Below are 23,562 nucleotides of genomic sequence, written 5' to 3' on the forward strand. Positions count from 1 at the left end.
GACCTTAAAAGTAACTAGCTTGGTGCCAATTAGAGGCAGGGCAGGCTTACTTACGCACTGCTGCTTAACACACCCACTCGCCCTGACTAAACTGCTTTAAAATCGGGGAGTTATTTTCTAACAACCCTTTTGAAATGCTATTCAGAGATGAACTTTACATTTCTATGTCACTGCAAGATGCTGCTCCCCAACACAGCAACACCAGGCATTTCAATTCAATAATTTTATTGGGGGGAAAAAAAAAAAACCACTGTGAGCACCAGAGCAAGAAAAGTGTATTATTCAATCAGTTTCCCAGATTACATGCCAAGAACACAACGCTCAGGGTGGGCCTGGCAGACGGTCCACAACCAGCAGGTGCGTTCAGCTTGAATGGACCGGGGTTCCACAGTGTTTGTGCCACAAGTCAATGGCCTTGCTCACGATCGCGTCTGAGCTGTCCTGGGGAATCTGTGGACAAGCAAACCAGTCTTTGTGAAATTGTAGTGTTGACAACTTCAGTGTCTTCCCTCATTCGCTGTGGCATAAAATTCACTACCATGGGAGTTTTCACTGTTTTTCAGAAAGTGACAGCATAAAAGGCTTGTATCACATGCTACCTGAGGACAGGAAAGGGCTCCAGTGTCAGCCTGCCTGGGTTCAAATCCTGCACTGCTCACTAACTGTGCATCCCCGGGCGGGTTACCTAAGCTACCTGGGTTTCAAATCCCCATCTCTAAAATGGGGGAAATGATAGCCCGACTTCGCAGAGCTGTTCACAGTATGACATGAGATAATCCATGGAAAATACTTAGCACAGGCCTGGCACTGTTAGCCACTTCTGGTTATAATGATGATTATTCGTTTATTCAACACATATTGACTCAGTACTTTATTATAATTTACCAGGCCATTATTCAAATGTTCATACTATTTTAAAAATGAATAGATTTGGGATTCTGTGAAAATCATTCAGGCATAAGTCTCTTTAATCCTATTTCTTGCCTGGTAAAGGGTATTCCAAGATACATAGGGAGGGAAAAGTTAATTTCGTTACCATTGCCTTTTTCAGCAATATGCCAGGTTAATACTGTGTATTAATAAACCCAACTGGGATTACACCAGAGACAGTAACAGAAATGAAATGGCTTACAAAATCCTCCAAAATACAGAATCCCTTTTGAACTGATAAAAATTACTCATTGTAAAATGAGAGATCTCACCTTTTCCTTTTCCTGACATGACTGATGATAGTCACATGGAGGATGAGACTCTGGTTCTAAGTGGACACATTCACAAGATGGTCTCAGACCATCATCTCCCAAAGACAGGATGCAAACTAATCCTCAGGCCAACTTCAGACCAAACTTTTTCAGGGAAAAATGTTTCTTATAATGTAAAAATATACTGTATGATTTCTCTGGAATAATCTAATGTAACAGGAAAATGTGACTTGCTAAGGTGACTTCATTTCTAGATTCAAAATCAAATCAAATTATTATTTCTCTTAAATAATTTCTCTAAAATAATCATTATTATAATTATTCTCTGAAACAGTCTAAGGTATTATTTCTCTGAAATAATCTAATGTAGTAGGAAAATCTGACTTGCTAAGGTAACTTCATTTCCAGATTCAAAATCAAATCAAAGCACACTTACATTTTCCAGAAACTTGGTTATCTTCTCTGCACTGTTCAGTGCCATAACTTTTATTTTAAAGGTTAATAAAATTTCGACAGCTACGAAAACTAGGATCTTACAGGATCCACTCACAACTTTATCCCAAACCCTACAAAAATAAGGAGATATAATCAAATTACATGAGTTTGAGCATTATGCTTAGCCTAGACATCTCAAATTACAAAATAAAATCAAATTGCTCCAATTTTATGTAAAAGCTTCAAAGAACAACTTTTATGAAATAATCATCAAAACAAGAACAAAATACAGAAGCCATTTGAAATCTATTCTAGATACAATCAGCACTAGAAGGAAAAAGGAAAGTTCACTAAAAATTACTGCTCCACTAGGCATCTGCCAAAATCATACTCCCTCATGTTGTGAACCTGACATTTTTGAGGAAGAAAAACAAAATCCTAAACTAATGGTATATATTCTGCTAATATTCTGTAATGCTATAATTATAGCCTACTAAGGGACAACAAAAGATGTACATGAAATGAGATAAATTCAGTTTCATTGCCAGTGATTCTGGGGACAGACTCCTTAAACTTCTCTGAGGGCGTAAGGAGCCAGTTACTGATCTATAACCACTCTAAAATAATAATTCTGATCATTCCCATAACTCCTAAAAGTTGGTATTCTACTTGATATACTTAGTTACATATTATCTTATAATGTTCTCTGTGTACTGCACTATTCAGTGCCATAACTTATTTTAAGAGTTACTATTCTACTACAGCACAAAGTCTTAATGGGTGGCACCTGGACTCCGAAATACCCAGACATGTCTGAAACTGACTGGAAGAACTTGGTTTGAGTCTCAAATCTTTGACTGCCTTCAGCTTCTTTAAAGATACCATGATGAAACTAATACTCAGATTTCCGCTAGAGGAGGATTTGTCACATTTCTGGAAAAGAGGAGCTGACGCTTATATAAACTCGTGGAGACCATTTGAGGTGTGACTACTTCACAGCATCTAATGCACTGAGGGCCCTCAATTTTTCTAACTATATATTCAAGAATAAGCATAATCATGTGCTGTTATGGTAGCTGCTGGAGGACTGAGCTTCAAATTACTGTATTGTTCTAAAGGAAATTTATACTCTGAGGGATGACCGCATGAAAGGCCAGAACTCTGCTCTAATGCCAAGCCTTCAATATGTCTTCGAAAGACATACTTGCCTCTGTAAACTGGATTCAGGCAAACATCCCGCAAAGCACCTCTTGAACCAGAGATCATAAGGAAGTCTGGGCGCCGCGGAACACATCTTCAGATGAGTCAGCAGTCTGCCATCTTCCAGATTCAAGTATTGTTCAAACGCTTTTGGCTAAAGATTAAGCAAGAACAGAGATGATTCATTTCCTGTGTCATAGCATCATCTGATATTATAGTCTCTGATGGAAACAAAAATTACATGCTGAATTCAAGGAAGTATTAGAAAACAAAACTTCAGAATTATCCAAGTCACTTGTGACACAGCAGTTTCCTAGGTCAGCCCTAACTAAAGTAACAAACCATGCAAGACTGAGGAGTTTCCCAGGACACAGGGCTCTTTCAGTGCTAAAACGGGGGCAGTCCCAGGCAAAATGGAATGGTTGGTCACCCTAATACTAACCTCACTAGCCAGATTCAACAACCTAAGGCAAAAGTCCAAAGCAAAATCCAATTGTTCTGAGGAGCTAAGGAAGGCCCATTATATTACTGGCTGGTCTAACGAGCAGTAGATTATATACTAAGGAAAAAAGGGGGAAAGAGGAAAGGTGAAACCAAAGAAATAGAGTGGGCTTAGAGTGGGGAGAGGGCACTAGGAAGAATAAGACAAAAAGTGATGCTGATGAGAAGGGGCTGACCAGTCACCGACCATCCATACACTGCCCTGGATTGAGCACCACTGTGCACCAGTGCCAAGCAGGCTCCCACAACAGGGATGTCCAGAGGGTGAACTCTGTATTCAACACAAATGTGACTAAGATTTCTTAGAATTCAAGGGATAACTCAGAGGGAACAAAGCACCTGGATTCCACTTGGTAGCCTCTGTCTCATGAGGCCAGGTGGCAGCCAACACTAGAGGACTGGAGAGCTAATAAAGCCAGCTCCCCAAACCTGACCAAATCCATCTTGCATTGGCTGCTATATTTAGGTTGGCTGCTATATTTAGGGTCCACTGGCTGAGAAGGGGTCTAAGAGTCAAACCCTAAAGTCCACACTCACTATCTGCAGCAGTACAACCAGAGCCCACATCACTTAAGCAAATGTAAACGTTTATTTTACTCAATATCTATAACTCTCTGCTTCTGTCAAAGAGGAAATTCATCACCTTTACAAGGTCCACTATAGTCAGAGACTGCATTTCATACAATGAATAAAGTGAAAGGTAAGAGAAAATCCCTGCCTTCAAGGAGCTTACATCTTGAGACATACAAGTAAAGAGGTAACTACAATACACTGTAATACTGTGATGCTATGATGGGAACAAGCACAAGATGCTGGGTACATCCAGGAGAAAATCCTAACCTGGGCTGTAGGAAGCAGAAGCAGTTTCTCAGGAGAGGTGACATTTGAGCTGACCTCTGAAGAATGGACAGGAGTTAGCCAGGCAAAGAGAGGCCCGTATCATAATACCTGGTCCAGCTTTCCCCTTTCTTTTTCAGGATATCTCTTTTTCCTGTTTATCCAACCTCCCTATACTACTCAACGGTTCCTAGAGTTTCTCAATAACACTGCAGACAACTTCCCAAACAAGGAATTGTGGTTGGTTTTGCAAAGTGACTCAGTTGAAAACACACACACAGAGTTATATATTATGTCTCAGAGGAAAGAAAATTTCATCCAAAAGTCAGTACAAATAATAGACAAGATGGAGATGTGTGAACATTTTAAAACTATGTATTGCCTTTTTCCTTTATCAGACAATAAGCTCACAGGGGGAAGGTACTGTATCTGTTTTGTTCACTGCTGGTTCTTCAGTACCTAGCACATCACTTGGCATGGTAAGCACTCAGTATATAACTGTTGAGTGAGCAAATCAATACCGTGAATTAATATAAAGTTGTGAATACATCAATCGACATCTTAACAATCGCTCAATGTACATCTTTTTGCCAATATCTAATTAATTTTTTAAACTTTTTCCTGGTTTATTATAGCCTATTATAAGAAATCTTGAAACTATATGAAAGAATAAAGAGCATAGAGACATCAAGTACAATCACACTCCCAATGATAACTACTGGTAATACTTAGGTTATAGAGCATGTATCCTGCATACATACAGACACACTTCTCTTTCTTTTATTAGTTGAACTCATACTGAATACATGATTTAGTATTTTTCTGTTTGCACTCAACAAATTGTGGACATTTTCCCAGGTTAATGAATAATCTTAAAGGGTTAATATCCCTACCAAAAGAGAGCTTTTTAAAGTGGAGAAGGAAAAAAGTCAAGAACTCTATAGGAAAAAAAAAAATGCACCTGCCTCTTACCCATATAAAAACATGCTCAACCTACTTACAACAAAATAAACACAATATAAAATTCCACTGAAGTATCACTTCCTACCTATCAGAATGGCAAAAATTCAAGACTAATGACATACCATGTTGGCAAGGCTGTAGGGAAACAATCTACTGGTTTTGAGGATGCAAAAGACTATGAGCTCTATGAAGGGGAATTTGGCAATATTTAGCAAAGCAATATATGCATTTACCCTTTGATCCAGCCGATCTATTTTTAGGGAATCCAACTCAATACACTAGCAAGCACATGAGAAGCTGCATGCACAAGTCTATTTACCAGTAACACTGTGTATAACAGCAAAAGACTGAAAACATCCCAAACAGCCAACAATAAAAGACAGGTTGAATAAACTACATTCACAATAGAACAGTATGAATATACTAACCTGAGAATATTGTGTAGGCTGGGCATGGTGGCTCATGCCTGTAATCCCAGCACTTTGGGAGGCTGAGGTGGGTGGATCACTTGAGGTCAGGAGTTCGAGACCAGCCTGGCCAACATGGTGAAACCCCCGTCTCTACTAAAAATACAAAAATTAGCTGGCCGTGGTGGCATGTGCCAGTGATTCCAGCTACTTGGGAGGCTGAGGCAGGAGAATCACTTGAACCTGGGAGGCAGAGGTTGCAGTGAGCCGAGATTACACCACTGCACTTCAGCCTAGGTGACAGAGTGAGACTCCGTCTCAAAAAAAACAAAAAAAAGAATATTGTGTAAGAATGTACACAGGACAGTAGTATGAAATCATGACAGGAATAAGGAGTATCTCTGTATACTAATATGGCATGATCTCCAGCATATAGCAGGTAAAAAGAACAAGATGGGAAGAATGTGTACTGTATGCTACTGCTTCATCTAAGAAAGAAGGTGAATTCAAATACATACGTGTATATATGTTTTTTAATGGAAGGAGCTAATATTTATATTGCCTGACCTTTTTCATACTTAGCAAATGATAGATACCATAGATGTGATTTATAATAGATAGATGTAATTTATTATAACCATAATTATGTTTTACTTCTAAACATTTAGGTTATTTTCAGTATTTCTATGACCCCCATATTCTTACTTTATGAAGACAATAAACTACACATCATCAACAGAAGGAAAAACGTGACAAAAATAGGTACTTAATCACTCTGAGAGGAATTTATATCAAACTTAGGAGGAAGTTGCTAATAGTGAATATTAAAAAAACCTCTTTAGCAGAGCTTTAAAAAACTGTGTCTATAGCAATAAAATAAAGATCACTTACGTTAATGATTAACACAATTAAGTTTGAGATGGTTTAATAGAAACCTTCCATGCCACACAATTGAAGTTGGCCTCTATTCTCCTTGACAAAGAGAGACCTTGTCAAAAAAGCAGAATTCAGTATGAAAAGTTTGTAAGGAGAGAGGCTATGATGCAATCCTCGGAATCAGAATAGTATGGCAGAATAAACACATCATCACTCAGGGGTATCCTTATCTTCTTCTGAGCCTATCATTGTCCACCATACACACATTTCCATAGAACTAAGCAGCAACCTAAACTGTGTGTTGTAAGATAGACTAAAGACAGTTTCACTAGAGAGAAAAGTTTAAGCAAATCACTTGATGTCTAAATTAAACAGCAAGCGACACAAAGGAAATTTAAGTTTTTTATACATTCTGGATGACTTTTTTTAAAACTTCATAACTACTTAAAACTACGTGCTAGACACTGTAATGCATATACCAAAAGAAGCCCCATTTTTAAAGATGAGGAAACTAAGGTTTAAGGGATATGAAGTATCTTGCTGATTCTAAAATTCATTTCTGAAAAGAAAAAGGCAAGTTCAAGAATAGCCAAGGCATTTTTTAAAAAGAGCAACAATAAGAGACTTTCCTTATCAGCTATCAAAATACGCTAGGAAGTTGTACTAAATAAATCACGTGATTAACTCAATGGAATAAAAAGGAGTCCAGAAAGAGACATAAATATATGTGTGTGTGTGTGTGTGTGTGTGTGTATATACACATATGGAAATATATATGGAAATCCAGTATATGATAAGGTGGCATTTCAAATCTGTGGAAAAAGGATGAACTCACAAATTCACAGTGTAAGTGCTGTTCTACTGCTTACTGACTGAGACCTTGGTCTTACTTAACTTCTCTGTGCTTCAGTTTCCTCATCTGTAAAAACAAAGATAATATGCTTGAATGAAGCAGCTCACTAACAATATAAATTTAGCACTGCCTGATATGAAGTACATTCTCAGTGACACATAAACCAGAGGGGAGAAGAAGAAGAGGAGGAGGAGTGATGTGTTGGTAGAAGTAGTGGTGTTGCAGGTGAGGGTAAGAGTGAAATCCAATATGTGTCTGATGCCAATCAGAAAGATAAATCCCTGACAAACAGCTAAATTTAAAATGTTTAAGCATTTTTAAAAGTTAGGAAAAAACAGGCCGGGTGCAGTGGCTCACGCCTGTAATCTCAGCACTTTGGGAGGCCGAGGCGGGGTGGATCACCTGAGGTCAGGAGTTTGAGACCAGCCTGGCCAAGACAGGGAAATCCTGTCTCTACTAATAATACAAAAATTAGCCAGGCATGCTGCCACACACGTGCCTATAGTCCCAGCTACTCAGGAGGCTGAGGCAGGAGAATCCCTTGAACCCAAGAGGCAGAGGATGAAGTGAGCCAAGATCACACCACTGCACTCCAGCCTGGGTGACAGAGCAAGACTCCATCTTAGAAAAAAAAAAAAAAAGGGAGAAAAAAATATATATATATATATATTTTTTTTAATCTTGGGGTTGAAAAGCGTTAATTAACCAGTAAGACACAAAAAAGCAAAAAAAAAAAAAAAATGCTGACCAATCTCATTGTATCAAAACCTAAAATTTTGTACAACAAACAGAAAGTATGTTCAACAAACATAAGGGATAAGGATAAATATCCAGGGTACAGTCAACCCTCGTATCCACTGACTCAACCAACCATGGGCCAAAAATATTTGGGAAATAAAAAATGGATAGTTGTGTCTGTACCGAACAAAGATTTTTTTGTCATTATTCCCTAAATAATACAGTATAACAATTTACATAGCATTTACATTGCATTACGTATTATAAGTAATCTAGATTTAAAGTATACAAGAAGAAATGTGTAGGTTATATGCAAATACTATGCCATTTTATGTAAGGGACTTAAACACCCATGAATTTTACTATCTCAAGGAGTCCTAGAACTAATCCCCTACAGACCCAAGAGTGACTATATACCAATAACTCTTACAAAGAAAAATGTCAACAAAACAATAGCAATATGCAAACATAACTTCACTAGAAACTGAGGACAGGTAAATTAAAATGAGATACCATTTCACCATCAGATGGAGAAAAATGTAAGACATTGATACTATCACATATCGGCAATGGGGTGGAAAATGGGAAATCTCATCATCTGTTTGGTGGGAGCATAAATTGATATGGCCTTTGGATGAGCAGTCAGGCAGTTTAAATTTTAAATATGACAAAAAATTAATGAATAGATTTTACATATGTCTCCTCTCCGCTTGAGCATCTGCTTCTGCTCGTAGGTACCAAGCCTAAAGAGATACGCGTACACACAGGGAGCCTGTACAAGGGCATGCTTACTCTCAGCATGGATCTCTTATGTTTAAATACGGGAAATTCGTAACAGGAAATGCTAGGAGTAAATATTTTTTAATAGGTGGTTCTTAACGAGTGCCTTCCAATCTTTAGCTACACTTCAGAATTGCCTGGAGCTTTTAAGAATTTAGAATTCCAGGGCCCTACCTTCAGAGGATTCAGATTTCACTTGTCTAGGTGGAGGAAAGGTGATGGTAATTTTTTTTTTTTTTTTTTTTTTTTTTTTTTTTTTTTGAGACGGAGTCTCGCCTCTGTTCCCCAGGCTGGAGGCAGTGGCCGGATCTCAGCTCACCGCAAGCTCCGCCTCCCGGGTTTACGCCATGCTCCTGCCTCAGCCTCCCGAGTAGCTGGGACTATAAGCACCCACCACCTCGCCTGGCTAATTTTTTGTATTTTTAGTAGAGACGGGGTTTCACCGTGGTCTCAATCTCCTGACCTTGTGATCCGCCCGCCTCGGCCTCCCAAAGTGCTGGGATTACAGGTGTGAGCCACCACGCCCAGCCAGTGATGGTAATTTTTAAAAGCTCCCAGGTGGTACTAATAGGAAGTCAGGACTGAAAACTAGTGATTCGTCTATACTGCCTTGGAAAGTTCTCCAAGGCAATAAGTTAAAAACAAAAATAGAACCATAGGGCCATATGTACAGTATACTACTACTTAATGTGTATAATCCCAGCACTTTGGGAGGCCGAGGCGGGTGGATCACGAGGTCAGGAGATCGAGACCATCCTGGCTAACATGGTGAAACTCTATCTCTATTAAAAATACAAAAAATTAGCCAGGCATGGTGGCGGGAGCCTGTAGTCCCAGCTACTCGGGAGGCTGAGGCAAGAGAATGGCGTGAACCCGTGAGCCGAGATCACACCACTGCACTCCCGCCTTGGCGACAGAGCTAGACTCCAACTCAAAAAAAAAAAAAGAAAAAGAAAAATCATATATACATGCACATAAGAGAATCTTGAATAATACACACCAAGCTAATGACAAATGTTTACTTCTTAGAAGGGGAAGTGGGCAATTGCAGGGATGGGGTGGTTAGTCCAGGTCTAGGGAAATATGGATTCATCTGAATTGTTCAATTTCTTTTGAGAATGCATTCACTGCTTATGTTACGAAAAATAAAGGATGAATTTTTAAAGAATAGCATAAACTATCAAAATGCTACTTACTCAAATATTAAATAAGAAAAGCTAATTAGATCATGGTATGATAAAAATTAAAACCTCCTCACTTAATTAGGCAACTGACGTTTTACATAAGCTCCATTTCCATGCTTAAATTATTTTTACTGAAATCAACAAAGTGGATCAAATTTCAAAATCTTAAAAATCAAATTTTGCTTAGTTGAAATACATAAAAACTGCTCTTGTAAGTGTTCTCAGAAGCTGAAGGGTCTTGCACATTGCCTTATTAATAATTAACTGCAGTGATCCTCAATGCCCATTCAACCACCATCACTGCCCCGCATCTGATCTTGCACCCTATACCACAGTTACCACTTTCAGTAGAATTTTAAAAAGATAACCCAATGATTTAAGACAAACAGATTTATTTTTATAAATGAGATAAGTAAGAGAAAAAAAACTAGAAAAAAAAAAAAAAGAAAATGGCAAAGGAAGACTAGCTTGTGCAATGCAGCAAGCACCATTCAGTTCTCTGCCTTCCCAAGCAAGGCTATGACAGAAACAGCTCGCTGCCTGCCACACTCCCATGTGACCCTCCTATGTCACTCACAGAGCCCATGTTTTAGTAGATCACATGGCTTTTTTTAAAAAAGAACACCTTTCCCAGCCTCTACTGTAGACAGGGCAGCCAAGTGACACAGTCCTGGTCACTAACATATAGTTGACCCTTGAGCAACACGGGTTTGAATTGCAAAGGTCCCCTTAAACATGGATTTTTTGCCAGCCCCTGAGACAGCAAGACCATCCTTCTCTCCCTCCTCCCACTCAGCCTACTCTACGTGAAGACAAAGAGAATGAAGACTTTGTGATGACCCACTTCCACTTCATAAATAGAAAATATATTTCATTTTCCTTATGATTTTCTTAACATTTTCTCTTCTCTAGCTTACTTCATTACAGGAATATAGTGAATACACATATAACAAAACATGTGGCTGGGTGTGGGGGCTCATGCCTGTAAATCCCAGCACTTTGGGAAGCCAAGGTGGGCGGATCACTTGAGGTCAGGAGTTCGAGACCAGCCTGACCAACATGATGAAATCCTGTCTCTACTAAAAAAGATACAAAAATTAGCCAGGCATGGTGGCAGACACCTGTAATCCCAGTTACTTGGCAGGCTAAGGCAGGAGAATCATTTGAACCCAGGAGGCAGAGGTTGCAGTGAGCCGAGATCACACCATTGCACTCCAGCCTGGGCGACAGCATGAGACTCCATCTTAAAAAAACACAAACGGAAACAAAATATGTGTACAAAATATGTGTTAAATGACAGTCTATGTTATCAGTAAGGCTCCAGTCAACAGCAAGTTATTAGTAGTTAGGTTTTGCGGGAGTCAAAAGTTATATGCAGAGTATCAACTATGCTGGGGTTGGGTCAGTTCTCTTAACCCTCCACTACTCAAAGGTCAGTTGTACATGCAGAGAGAAAGCCTAATGGGCCACAGACTTGGCTGGCCTGTCCCTCTTATTCCTTTGTGTTTACCTTTGCCTTCCCTTTCCTTCTGTCCAGAACACAAATGTCATGGCCACTGGTCCAAGAGCCACCTTGTGAGCATGAGGGGAAAGATCATGCCTACGAATACTGGAGCAGAATGGCAGGAGTCTGCAGCCCTCTCCATACTGTGGTTCTGCAGCACCAGCTCTGCACTGCCTGGATTCTCAGCTTCTGGTATTTGGGCTTCCCATTATATGCAGCCAAATGAAAACCTTAACGTATACAGATGGATTACTCTAGACCAGCGGATTCTAGACCAGAATAAGGAATACTATAGAGCAGGACTGGCCACCTATGGCCTGCAGCAGGGCAAATCCAGCCAGGAACATTATTTTATGCATTGTCTAAGGTTGCTTTTGTGCAACAACAGCAGAGTTGAGTGGTTACAATAGAGACCATCTGGCCCACCAAGCTGGAAATATTTAGATTATATGGCCTTTTACAGAAAACACTTGCTGAGTCCTACTGTAAAGGGTTATTCATAATTGTAGCAGCCTCAGGAGGTAAGAGCACTCCCTGAAGACCCACAATACCATTGTTCACTCTCCAATAGCCTAAAAAAAAAAAAAGTCCTCACCAACTGGGGTAAAGAATCCCGGTACTTGGTATTTAATTGGTTCACAAAGCGTCGGGTGATCCAGTAACAGTCGACGCTGTCTTCCACCATTTCCTCCATGGCTTTAGCTATAGCAAGAAATACTTCATCTTCTGGCTCCTGAAAGATTAATAATACATCTCAAGAGGAAGGCAGTGAAAGAGAGGAATACATACTTCTTTAATAAAAAATGAAACCTTGCTCCCTAAATTTTGAAAAGGCTACATTAATAAATCAAAGCGGGATCAAAAAGCACAGAGTCCATCCCTGAAGAGGGGAGCAAGGGGGAGAAAAGGATGAGTAACTACAGGGTCAGTGTTGCTTATGAATGACCAGGTTTCAGGCTGAGTGTACAGAGATGCTCCAGCTTCTAACATTAAGCCCCTCACAGAGTCAACATAAATGATAAGCAAGTCACTGACTCTCTCCACCCAAAAATATCCTCAGTACTAGGTGAGAATGTCTTTGAAAAGAGTGTAACAAACGGCACCATCAGTAATTGGAAACATCTTTCAGTACAGTAATTTGCAAATACTGAAGAGCTCCAAAAAAGACTAATAAAGCATTTGCTTTATTTCAAAGCATTCACGCATACCTTCAGAATTTTGTTTCATCTTAAGCAGTAAAAAAGTTAAAATGTTCCTAGAATCAGAATTTTGGGAATCAAAAGAATGGCATTTCTCAAACCTTGTGTCAATACTCAGAATGCGAAAGTAAACTCTCAGAGAAATTTCAACAGAGAGATCTTAGAAAAACTGGGACCTTATTTGAAAACCTCTTCTGTTTTCAAACACCATATCTTATACAAAAAGCTTTACATTTTCATCTAGGATTTAATAGCTGAAGGATTTTAATGTTAAAAAGAAACTAAGAAGTATCACAGTTTCCCCTAAAAAGTACCAACTTAAATCAAAATTGTCATTTTAATGTATTATTTCGTTCTAAGCCCTTCTTTCAACTTGTTAACATTCTATAAAATGTCAAGAAAAACAGAATTTAAATCATAGGGAATAAATTTTCTCTAAGCATTTTATTAATGTGTCAGAGGAGAATGGAAAATAAGTAGGAAGAAAAGGGAAAGGAAAAATCTCCTTTCCTGGACTCCCGTGCAGTTCTGTGCACTGTGCTTGGCACCCACAAAGGTGGCATATCACTGACTGCACCTGACCACTGACAGGTCAAGAGAAGAGGACCCAGGTCATCCTTCCTGGCCCTGTGCCGAGCACTGCTGCACCCTCTTATTAATGCATTAAAAAATGAGGCAGAGTGGGCGCTAAGTAGGTGCTATGGTTCAAACATCTGTGCCCTCCAAAATTTACGTTGAAATTTAATCCCCAATGTGGCAGTATTGAGAAGTGGGGCCTTTAAGAGGTGACTGGATCATCAGGGCTCCGCCCTCATCAGTGGGTCAATTCATAGATTAATGGGTTATCACAGGAATGGGACTGGTGGCTTCCTAAGAAGAAGAGAGTCCTGGGTGAGCATGTTGGCACGTTCAGCCCCCTCGCCATGCGATAACCTGTGCCACCTCAGGACCCTGCAGAGAGTCCTCATCAGCAAGAAGGCCCTCACCAGATGTAGCCCCTGAATCCTGGACTTCCCAGCTTCTAGAATTGTAAGAAATAAATTTCTTTTTAAAATAAATTATCCAATTTCAGGTATTCTGTTATAAGCAACCAAACACAGACTAACACAATGAGGACCATGACTGGGGAGACGTGGGGTGGCAGAGTCCAAAACACTCACTCAGAAGCGTGTCTGCCTGAGGCTGCAGTAAAGGTGTCTCAGCTTGGAACACAGACAAGCTGAGTAGCGTTGAGGGGGAACCTATACCATGTCATCTCAATTCCTTGAACTAACAGATGATCTAATTTAATTTGATATGTAATTTAAGAACTTGTGTAGTACTATCAACTTCCCTTTGCCAATAAGTGAAATTTAAAGATGATTGCTTAAATTATTCCAATTATTTTTTAGGGACCTTCTCTCTCGATAAACATAATAAATACAAATGATCTTTATTAGCTCTAAGGTTTGTCCATGGATACCCCATCATTAACTTCAAAAAATATAAGCTATGCAATAAAAATAAATTTTGTAAAACAGGAGTGTTTCAGCAAATCCATTTGAACAATTCACTGTTTTAGCCAAACAAACAACACTTTAATTTCATACTGATAGAAATAAAGAATGAGAAGGGAAAACTCTTCCTTAGAGAAGAATGCCAACTAATACATGCAAAAAGAATGAGGGAGTTAGATCACCATTTGGCAACCAGCATGGTAAAAATTGGTTCAGGCAAGAATAAGAACCATTAGTGGATGGCTATTTACAAGTCTCAAAGTACTTCCCCACAGTTACTTATTAATTACAAAGAGGAAAATAGTAACCTTATAGTGGAGAAACTCCGCAGACACCATCTTACCCAAGTGATCACAGTTAGCAGCAACAGTAATGAGTCCCATACTTCTGTAGTATTCCTGCCAATAATGCGTGACCAGAGTTTAATCATGGAGAAACATGAGACAAACCCAAATTGAGAAACGCTTTACTGGCCAGGGCTCTTCAAACGTGTCAAGGTCATGAAAGACAAAGACTGAAGAACTGTTCCAGGCCGGGCACAGTGGCTCACGCCTTAATCCCAGTACTTTGGGAGGCCAAGGCGGGTGAATCACCTGAGGTCAGGAGTTCAAAACGAGCCTGAACATGGAGAAATCCCGTCTCTACTAAAAATACAAAAATTAACCGGGTGTGGTGGTGTGCGCCTGTAATCCCAGCTACTCCGGAGGCTGAGGCACAAGAATCGCTTGCAACCGGGAGGCAGAGGTTGTGGTGAGCCGAGATCGCACCATTGCACTCCAGCCTGACAAAAAGAGCAAAACTCCGTCTCAAAAAAAAAAAAAAAAGAACTGTTCCAGATTAAAGACTAAGACGTGGCAGCTAAATGTAATGTGTGATCTGGAACTGGATCTTGGATCAGAAGAAGAGCATCAGTGGGACATCAGCAAAATCCCAATGAGGCCTACAGAGAAGCTCCCAGTATTGTGACTCTGTGGTTTTGATCATTACATTATGGTTGTATGAGATGTAACATTTGAGGACACTGGGAGAAGGTATTTGAGAACACTTTACTATTTTTGCAACTTTTTTCTACATCCAACATTATTTTAAAAGTTAAAAAATAAAACTTTTTTAGAAATAGTCAAGTGAGAATACTCATGAGCAAAAGTTCAATAAGGAATAGGATACTTACATAGCGGTTTTCAAGTGTCTCCCCACAAAGAGAAACAGTAATTAAAAAGGGAAAAATAAACAATTTCCAGTGGAACTCCAGCAGGCACCACCCTCGCCAAGTGATCCAAGTTAACACTACCTCTTATGGGGCAAATCCACACTATGTGCCTCCTGATAAGAGTCACAGAAAAGCAGATAGCATCACCCACCTGGTATCCCCACCAAAAATGAATAACCTGAATCTAATCAGGAGGGAGCACCAGACAAACCTAAATTGAGGGGCTTTCTTCAAAGCATCTGATTATGCCCTTGAAAAATGTCCAAGCCATGAAAGATTAAAACAAGACAGAACTGTCCCAAGTCAAAGGAGACTAAAGCAACATGATTACCCAGTGCGAAGCCTAAACCAGGATCCAATCCTCACCCAGAACTTGGACTGTTTGCTTATTTGTGAAGGCATTATTGGTCAAATTCAAATGGAGTTGGTAGATGAGATGTTACTATTGTATCAATGTTAACGTCTTAGTTTTGAGGACTGTACTATGGCTATCTACAGGGGTGTCCTGTCTTTAGGAAGTGTACACTGAAGGAATCTGAGGTAGTAGGGAACCCTGTCTGCATCTTATTCTCAAATGATTTAGGGAAAAAAAAAAGTGTTTAAAAAATACATCTTAAAATGACAAAGCAAAACAGATGTACATAATGTTAACAACTGGAGAATCTGAGTAAAGGGTATATGCAAATTCTTGGTAGTATTCTTGCAACTTTTCTAGAAGTTTGAAATTACTTCAAAATAAAACATATTTAAAAAAAACAAAAAAAAAGAAGGTTGGGTCAGAATGTGCATGGCCATGAATGCCAAGTAAAGACATGTCACTTTTATAGTAATAACAATAGGGAGCCACCGAAGGGTTTTAAGGCAAAGCATGATGTAATCAAAGGCTGGCAAGATGGAACAGTCTAGAGTTGAGTTTAGTGTCAGACAAAAGCGACCACTAACCAGTGGAAAAGAGGGACTTCGAGGTAACTTCCCAGACTCCAGCTGATACATGCGGAGGTAGACTTCAGCCTGAGGTGTGGCATCACTAACAAAGCGAACGACTTTCAGGGCATGAAGGACATCCGAGTACTGCTCCTTACGATACATCATCACCTTGGCGTGGGACTCATGGTGTGGAGGCAGTATTCCTAGAGAGAATAGGAAAAATGAAAAAAGGACAAAATACTGAGCCATCACTCCAAATCCCTCATCTATGAAAGAGGATGCTATGAGAAGCGACCCAACACAGTTAGGCTAGAATTCACACAGATATTTAAGTACCATATAGAATCTCTTTTAGAAATTCTCACTATAAAACAATCTTAAATGTGAAATATTATCAATGTTTGAATGCGGAGGCATCATTGATATAAGAACACTGGCAAAGCCCTTGAATAAGTGTGAATAACAATAAGATTAAGAATAACATTAATCTTAATGTTAATACATTCAAGATTAACAACCACATCAATTATAACAATGGTTTAATTTAATTTATGGCAGCCTCAGGCTGCCTTTAGCTCCCCAGAGGGTCTCCCCCTCGTCTTTGTACTTGACCCCTACATCTCAGAACCACCAACAGCCCATTGAATTCTTCTCTTCCCCAACAGTTAAAACTTGCTCACTAAGTATCCTATCCTCCAGGTCACAAAAGACCTTAATCTTCATTGGTGAGGCCACCTTACATGACATTTCTATGACACATGAAGCTCATTAACCCATTTAAACATGGTGTCATATCTTTTTTGCAAACAAATGGCTCTGAGAAAACATAGTGGAAAGACCACTAGCCAGGCCAGCCATCCGGGTTCTAGCCTCAGACTGGATAATACTAGGACTCTCAAATGTGTCTATCTTTCTGGGTATTTGTTTCCCCATCTGTCAGAGGCAGGAAACGGGACAAGCATTTCACCAAATGCTTCTCCACAGAATGCTAACCCCAAGAGAAAACAAAATGCCATCGTCAAACAGATTTGGGAAATGGTGACAATGAATTTTCATGGCTCTAAGTTTTGCCATAAAGAAAAACATTTTAGGCCAGGTATGGTGGCTCATGCCTATAATCCCAGCACCTTGAGAGGCCAAGGCAGGCAGATCACTTGAGCCCAGGAGTTTGAGACCAGCCTGGGCAACTGAGTGAAGGTATCTGAGAAACCCTGTCTCTACAGAAAAATTAGCCAGGTCCGGTGGCACATGCCTGTAGTCCCAGCTACCCGGGAGGCTGACGTGGGAGGATCACCTGAGCCTGGGAAGTCGAGGCCATAGTGAGCTGTGATCGTACCACTGCACTCCAGCCTGGGAAACAGAGTAAGACCCTGTCTCAAAGAAAACAAAACAAAACAAAACAAAAAAACATTTTATTTACTCGAGCCTCATTAAACTTAATGAGGCTCCACAGAAACACAGACTCTGGAGCAAAGTTGCTGGGTTTAAATTCCAGCTCTACAATTAACTGGCTGGGTGGTGAGCTCTAGCAATCGCTTCATCTCCCTATGTCTTAGCTTCCCCATCTGAGAAACGGGAATAACAGTACCTAATATCATACAGTTGTTGAGGTGAATAAACAGATCAATATACACAAAGCATTCAGGAGAGTACTCGGCAAACACTAAGCTAGTGTAAGTGTAAGCTAGTACATTTGACTATGAATCCCTCTTTGGTGCAAAATGCCACATGTTTAGTATTCTAAAGAATACCCCAGAAAACAAAAACGATAGTAGCTAATATGATACCATGTTAATGTTAGAAAAAAAACTTGCTTAAATGTTTTCTTTTCCCTGAAATAAATCTTTAACTCATCATTGCTATGAGACTGTGAGCCAGGCTTCCAGAAAAGCCAAGGGAACATGCTAAAGAGTCTCCTATATCTCGGCTAATACAGATTAAACAGCTGTGACCGAACCCTCATCACACTTGTAGAGGCAGCACGTTAACCCTTAAACCTGTATTCTAAGAGCTGGTCCTAAAAAGCCTCCTTCTGATATTTAACTAAAATAGTATCAGGAAGTAGGCATTTGAAGTAAAGATCCCTAAATAATCAAAACTCTGGGCTAGGAAGAGTCAGGCTGTGTCCTACACAGCGCGGCAGGCTCTAAACTTCCAGTGCCTTTTCCTCAAAAAATAACTATGACATGATAAAGGAAGGTGGGCTGGGTACGGTGGCTCACGCCTGTAATCCCAGCACTTTGGGAGGCCGAGGCTGGTGGACTGCCTGAGCTCAGGAGTTCGTGACCAGCCTGGGCAACATGGTGAAACCCCATCTCTACCAAAATACAAAAAATTAGCCGGGCATGGTAGTGCCCACCTGTAGTCCCAGCTACTCGGGAGGCTGAGGCAGGAGAATCACAATCTATCTTACCTTCAAATGAGTTTCACAAACGTAAGCTCAAATCCTAGCTCTGCCATTTACAGGCTACAATGCCTTAGGCAAGTTATTTAGCCTCAGAGAGTCTTCTTCCCCACCTGCAAAATTAGGATACCAATACCTGCTTCACAGGAGATTCTAGGATTACTCTGTACAATCTGTGAAAATGACTTAGCCTACTGATAGGCACACAGGGATGCCCAATAAGGAGCAATCATAGTTTATATTCTTCAAGGAATTTAGTCCTCACCACTATCTTACAGTTAACAAACTGTAAGTTTTTTGGTTTTTTTTTTTTTTGGAGACGGAGACTTGCTCTGTTTCCAGGCTGGAGTGCAGCAGTGCCATCTTGTCTCACTGCAACCTCCGCCTCCTGGCTTCAAGAGATTCTTCTGCTTCAGCCTCCTGAGTAGCTGGTACTACAGGCGCACGCCACCACATCCAGCTAATTTTTTGTATTTTTAGTAGAAAGGGGTTTCACCATGTTGGCCAGGATGGTCTCAATCTCCCGACCTCGTGATCTGCCCTCCTTGGCCTCCCAGAGTGCTGGGATTACAGGTGTGAGCCACCGCACCCAGCCAAAAATACTTTTTTTATGAAAGAAAAGGAGGATGGTAATGGATAGGAATTATATGCTCTAGCAGGCTCAGCAATGGCAGGGGAAAGAAAATCTTGGGCTCAGAAGGGATGCTGCCAGTTACTCATGGCACTTAATTCATGTTTTCCTCCATAGAAACTAAGATCGATCAGTTTTCCTTCTCATCCAGCCACTCACACCGCTGGAATTCAGTCATTCACACTTCTAGGGAGTATTAAGTCTCCAATTCCTCTTTGACTCATTAGGAAGTTATACCTTTATAGCTGAGAATCACAAAATATTACAAACTTAGAGCTAAAAACTAAGAGTAATTTACCTCAAAAGCCTCAGTTTATAGATGCAAAAAATGCGTCCAAGAGGGCTCGCCTTCCTCCAGGTCACCCAGCTGATAGCAAAGCCTAAACCAATTCTCATTCCTCCTAGTCCAGTGCTCTTCCCAGATCTTGTCTCAGGAACATACACTATTTTCTCTTCTATAGTATCATTAATAGAACAGAAAATAATGAGCGGTAATTGAACCTCCTGGGGAAGATCCAATATTCAATTAAAGGCCTAAACAAATTTTCCTTTCTTCTGACTGATAAGATAGCAAATGATCCCATTATTCAATATTTTTGAAGATAAATCTTCCAAGTCCTGGGTCTCATACCTAGAAGCACCTTCCATACCAATGCACGGTACATGGACGGGAGAGGGAACCTCTGACTAAAAGTACAAAGTTTCTCTGTATCTAGAGGAAGAAGAAAACAATTGTTAGAAGCTTTTCATGCTGATCACAGTATGTCAAAGCACATTTCATTTTTTAAAACTGAAAGAATAGTTAAGACATGTCTTCAGGGGATGTCTACCATATGGTCAGTAAGTTTAGAAGAAGTAATACTAGTCTGATTTCTAGCCCAAGACTTCTGCCAACTAAGTTATTTAAAAACAATTTGTGGCCAGGCGCAGTGGCTCACACCTGTAATCTCAGCACTTTGGGAGGCTGAGGCGGCCAAATCATTAGAGGTCAGGAGTTTGGGACCAGCCTGGCCAACATGGTGAAACACCATCTCTACTAAAAATACGAAAATTGGCCAGGTATGGTGGCACACACCTGTAGTCCCAGCTAGTCAGGAGGCTGAGACAGAAGAAACACCTGAACCCAGGAGGCAGAAGTTGTAGTGAGCCAAGATCATGCCATTGCACTCCAGCCTGGGCAACAGAGTGAGACGCTGTCTTAAAAAAATAATAATAAAAATAAAAACAATTTGCATTTCACAGCATTGGAGATGCATTTTGCATATATTACTACATTCCCTATAACAGTGGTAGTTATTAATTACAGGGTTATTTCATTTAATTCACATTGCAAGCCTGTTAGGTAGTTCTTGTTCTAAAAATGCAGAAACTGAAGTTCAAAGCAGTTAAATGATTTGATCAAACTAACACAGCTAGTAAGTGGTGCAGTCCACCTTCAAAACCCTACATTTTCCAGTAAATTAGTTAGTTCCCTGACCCTCAATTCTTCTACTTATCAAAGGAGAATACCAGACATACTAAAGCAAAGACTGTACAGTTGAAGATCAAAGATAAGGTGAGAAATGTTTCAGAAACTTTAAAAGTACTCTATGCAAATAAAGTATTACCTTTAAATATGGTTCAGTTGATTTTACTTTAGTCAACAACAGACCTTATTCAGACTGGCTTAAAACAAACTAAAATGTCAATATACAATGTACTCTTAGTATTTCCATAGAAGAAAATCATGGGCTGAGCGTGGTAACTAACGCCTGTAATCCCAGCACTTTGGGAGGTCGAGGTGGGTGGATCACTTGAGGTCAGGAGTTTGAGACCAGCCTGACCAACATGGTGACTGTCTCTACTAAAAACACAAAAAATAGCTAGGAATGGTGGCGCATGCCTGTAATCCCAGCTACTTAGGAGGCTGAGGCAGGAGAATCGCTTGAACCCAGGAAGTGTACGTTGCAGTGAGCCCAGATCGCACCACTGCACTACAGCCTGGGCAACAGAGTCAGACTTGGTCTCAAAAAAAAGAAGAAAAAAATCATGACCAGAGTTATTGCAAATTTACCTAGATAATACATGAAAACATACAGGTTCAATAAAAGAAAATATTAACGACTTTCTTAAGAAACCTTTCAAAAACTTCTGACCCTCAGCGAAATATAAATTTGAAAAATCTATAACTTTTCTCAAAATACACCATTCTGCTTCAATACGTCACTAAAAAATACAACAAGCAACCAATGCTTCTGGATGTCTTTTAAGAAAATACTTACTTCAGAACACATGGAATGACTGAGAACCAATGAGATTAATTTTAAAAAGTACTCACCCAGACGGTCATCTTTCAGGAGAATTTCTAATGATTTCTTTTCTTCAACTCCACGAAACCCCACTTTCTCATAATACACTGAACGAAAGTTTCTCTGAGAGTCGTCAGTCATATTTCATTCTTGGAGGAGACACAGAAAGAGAGAGAGACGAAGGGGAAAAGTGAGTGTAGAAACAATGAGTCAAGAATTAGAATAATTTTCAATGATGTTCTCCACCTTTTCAATAAATCTGATGTACCCTTGCATAGGACCCAATATTGAAGATTTCCTTTTACTCAGTTCTACAACCATCCACCTATGCATCTTGGCCATAAACCAAGATATAAAAGTTCTCTGAGCTGCTAAAATAGATGGCACAAGGTTTATGCACTAGGTTTCCCACTATATCTATGAGTGCCTAGCACAATAAAACATTCTGTAGTTAGCATAAATGTGCAAAGAAAAAAAAATAAGTGAAAAGGAAGCTAGGCAAGATATGTCAAAAAAATTATACTCGAACAGTATACACTATGATTTCATTGTTTGTTTTTTACAAATTTCATGTATTTTTAAAATTAACACTCTATTCCAAAATGTTAGCAATGGTTATCTTTAGGTAGTAGGATTCTAGATGATTTTAATTTCCTTTCTTTAGCTTAGTTATGTTTTTTTAAATGGGCATTTTGCAAAATGAAAAATTAAGTTATATAAAAGTAAAAAGCCACGAGTTCCTCACTTTTCTTTTAAACACAATTCTATTAAGTGTAACTATCCAAATTCAAAACTTACAACAGATAAATTGCATTAAATTATAAGAAGAGAGTAAAGAATGTAGCCGATTGACAGTGATCCCAAAGTCAGAGTTGAAGACAGCAAAACGATTTAAAACCTATCGCAAGAACTCAAAAAGCTCAGTGGACTCAGGTTCCCTCACAGTAACCTTCATAATACTGGAGGTAACTCATCCAAAAAAAGACCAAGTTAGATTTGGCGTTTCAAGAACAGAAAAGATGTGATGCATTTCCCAAAAAAGCACGGCACTGCCTCACCCAACTGCTTCCTGGCTCTGTGCACAAGAGTAAATCTTTAGGTTTAAAAATCCTGAGACGTCCCCAGTGAGCAAGGGAGGGCTTCCTTCCTTATTGAAAAGATATCCTCTGAACCGATCCAGTCACAGGAAAGATTAGGATTCGTTTAGCAAATGAAATGCTAAAGGGGCTCTGAGCTTTCGGGAGCAGATGTCTTAAAAATAAAAAAGTCAGCAGCATAAAACGCGTAATGAGTGTGGGGATTTATTTTTTTTTAAAGGCATCCAAACAGTTGCATGACGATTCGGTCGGTCCCTGTTGTCTAAGGACACCCATTCTTAGATTGCACTACAATGACAAAGGCATCCTCTAGGAGGAAACATTGCAAATAAAATCTCCTGCCCATGCGCGTCCACCTGATGGGAAAAGTAAAAACACCGTGGTCCAAGACCCCAGGTCCCATTCTCTCTAGGATGGATGCTTCACCTCTAGAAGTGGAAACACGCCCGGGTTGAGACTAAGTGGTCCGGAGAAGCAGAGGAAGCCGTGCCCTGTGCGCTGACCGACCGCCGGGCAGGCGGGCACCGTTGGGGCCCAGGGCCAGGAGGGGCGAGTCCTGCGGGAAGGAGGGAGACGGTGGGACACCTGGGACACACGAGCGCGCCCCGACGGCCCGGGTGAAAACCAGCACCGCTGCCGCCGCCGCCGCCGGATGTGACATCAACTCCAGGTCGAGGGGCGGGCACCGGGCTGGCGCATGCGCAGAGGGCGCGCGCAGGAAGCTCCACCCTCACTCCGGAGAGCTCGGGTTTCGTTGGTGAAACCCGACGGGATAAAGGGCTAGGCTCGCCTCCAGGCTTGTGTAGTTTCTCCCACCCAAGGCACCCGGG

At 40.3% G+C, this 23,562-nt stretch overlaps 1 protein-coding gene across 2 annotated transcripts; it reads right to left on the reverse strand.

Annotated features, from left to right (window-relative positions):
* Positions 1 to 208: 208 nt before the first annotated feature.
* TBC1D7 (TBC1 domain family member 7) lies at positions 209 to 23,389 on the reverse strand. Of its 2 annotated transcripts, none has more exons than XM_003897068.3 (8): positions 23,159 to 23,389; positions 21,665 to 21,784; positions 19,979 to 20,059; positions 16,328 to 16,515; positions 12,076 to 12,213; positions 2,846 to 2,991; positions 1,639 to 1,768; positions 209 to 450 (listed from the first exon to the last, which is right to left on the reverse strand). In XM_003897068.3, the coding sequence occupies exons 2-8, from the start codon at positions 21,774 to 21,776 to the stop codon at positions 364 to 366; spliced, it is 882 nt and encodes a 293-aa protein (XP_003897117.1). In that variant the 5' UTR covers positions 21,777 to 21,784; positions 23,159 to 23,389; the 3' UTR covers positions 209 to 363. The 2 variants fall into 2 exon arrangements, with proteins under 2 accessions (XP_003897117.1, XP_017813068.1); XM_017957579.3 differs by lacking the exon at positions 23,159 to 23,389 and adding an exon at positions 22,434 to 22,452.
* Positions 23,390 to 23,562: the final 173 nt, after the last annotated feature.

The sequence above is a fragment of the Papio anubis genome, chromosome 6 (genome assembly GCF_008728515.1).
Source record: "Papio anubis isolate 15944 chromosome 6, Panubis1.0, whole genome shotgun sequence".
NCBI classification, from domain to species: Eukaryota; Metazoa; Chordata; class Mammalia; order Primates; family Cercopithecidae; genus Papio; species Papio anubis.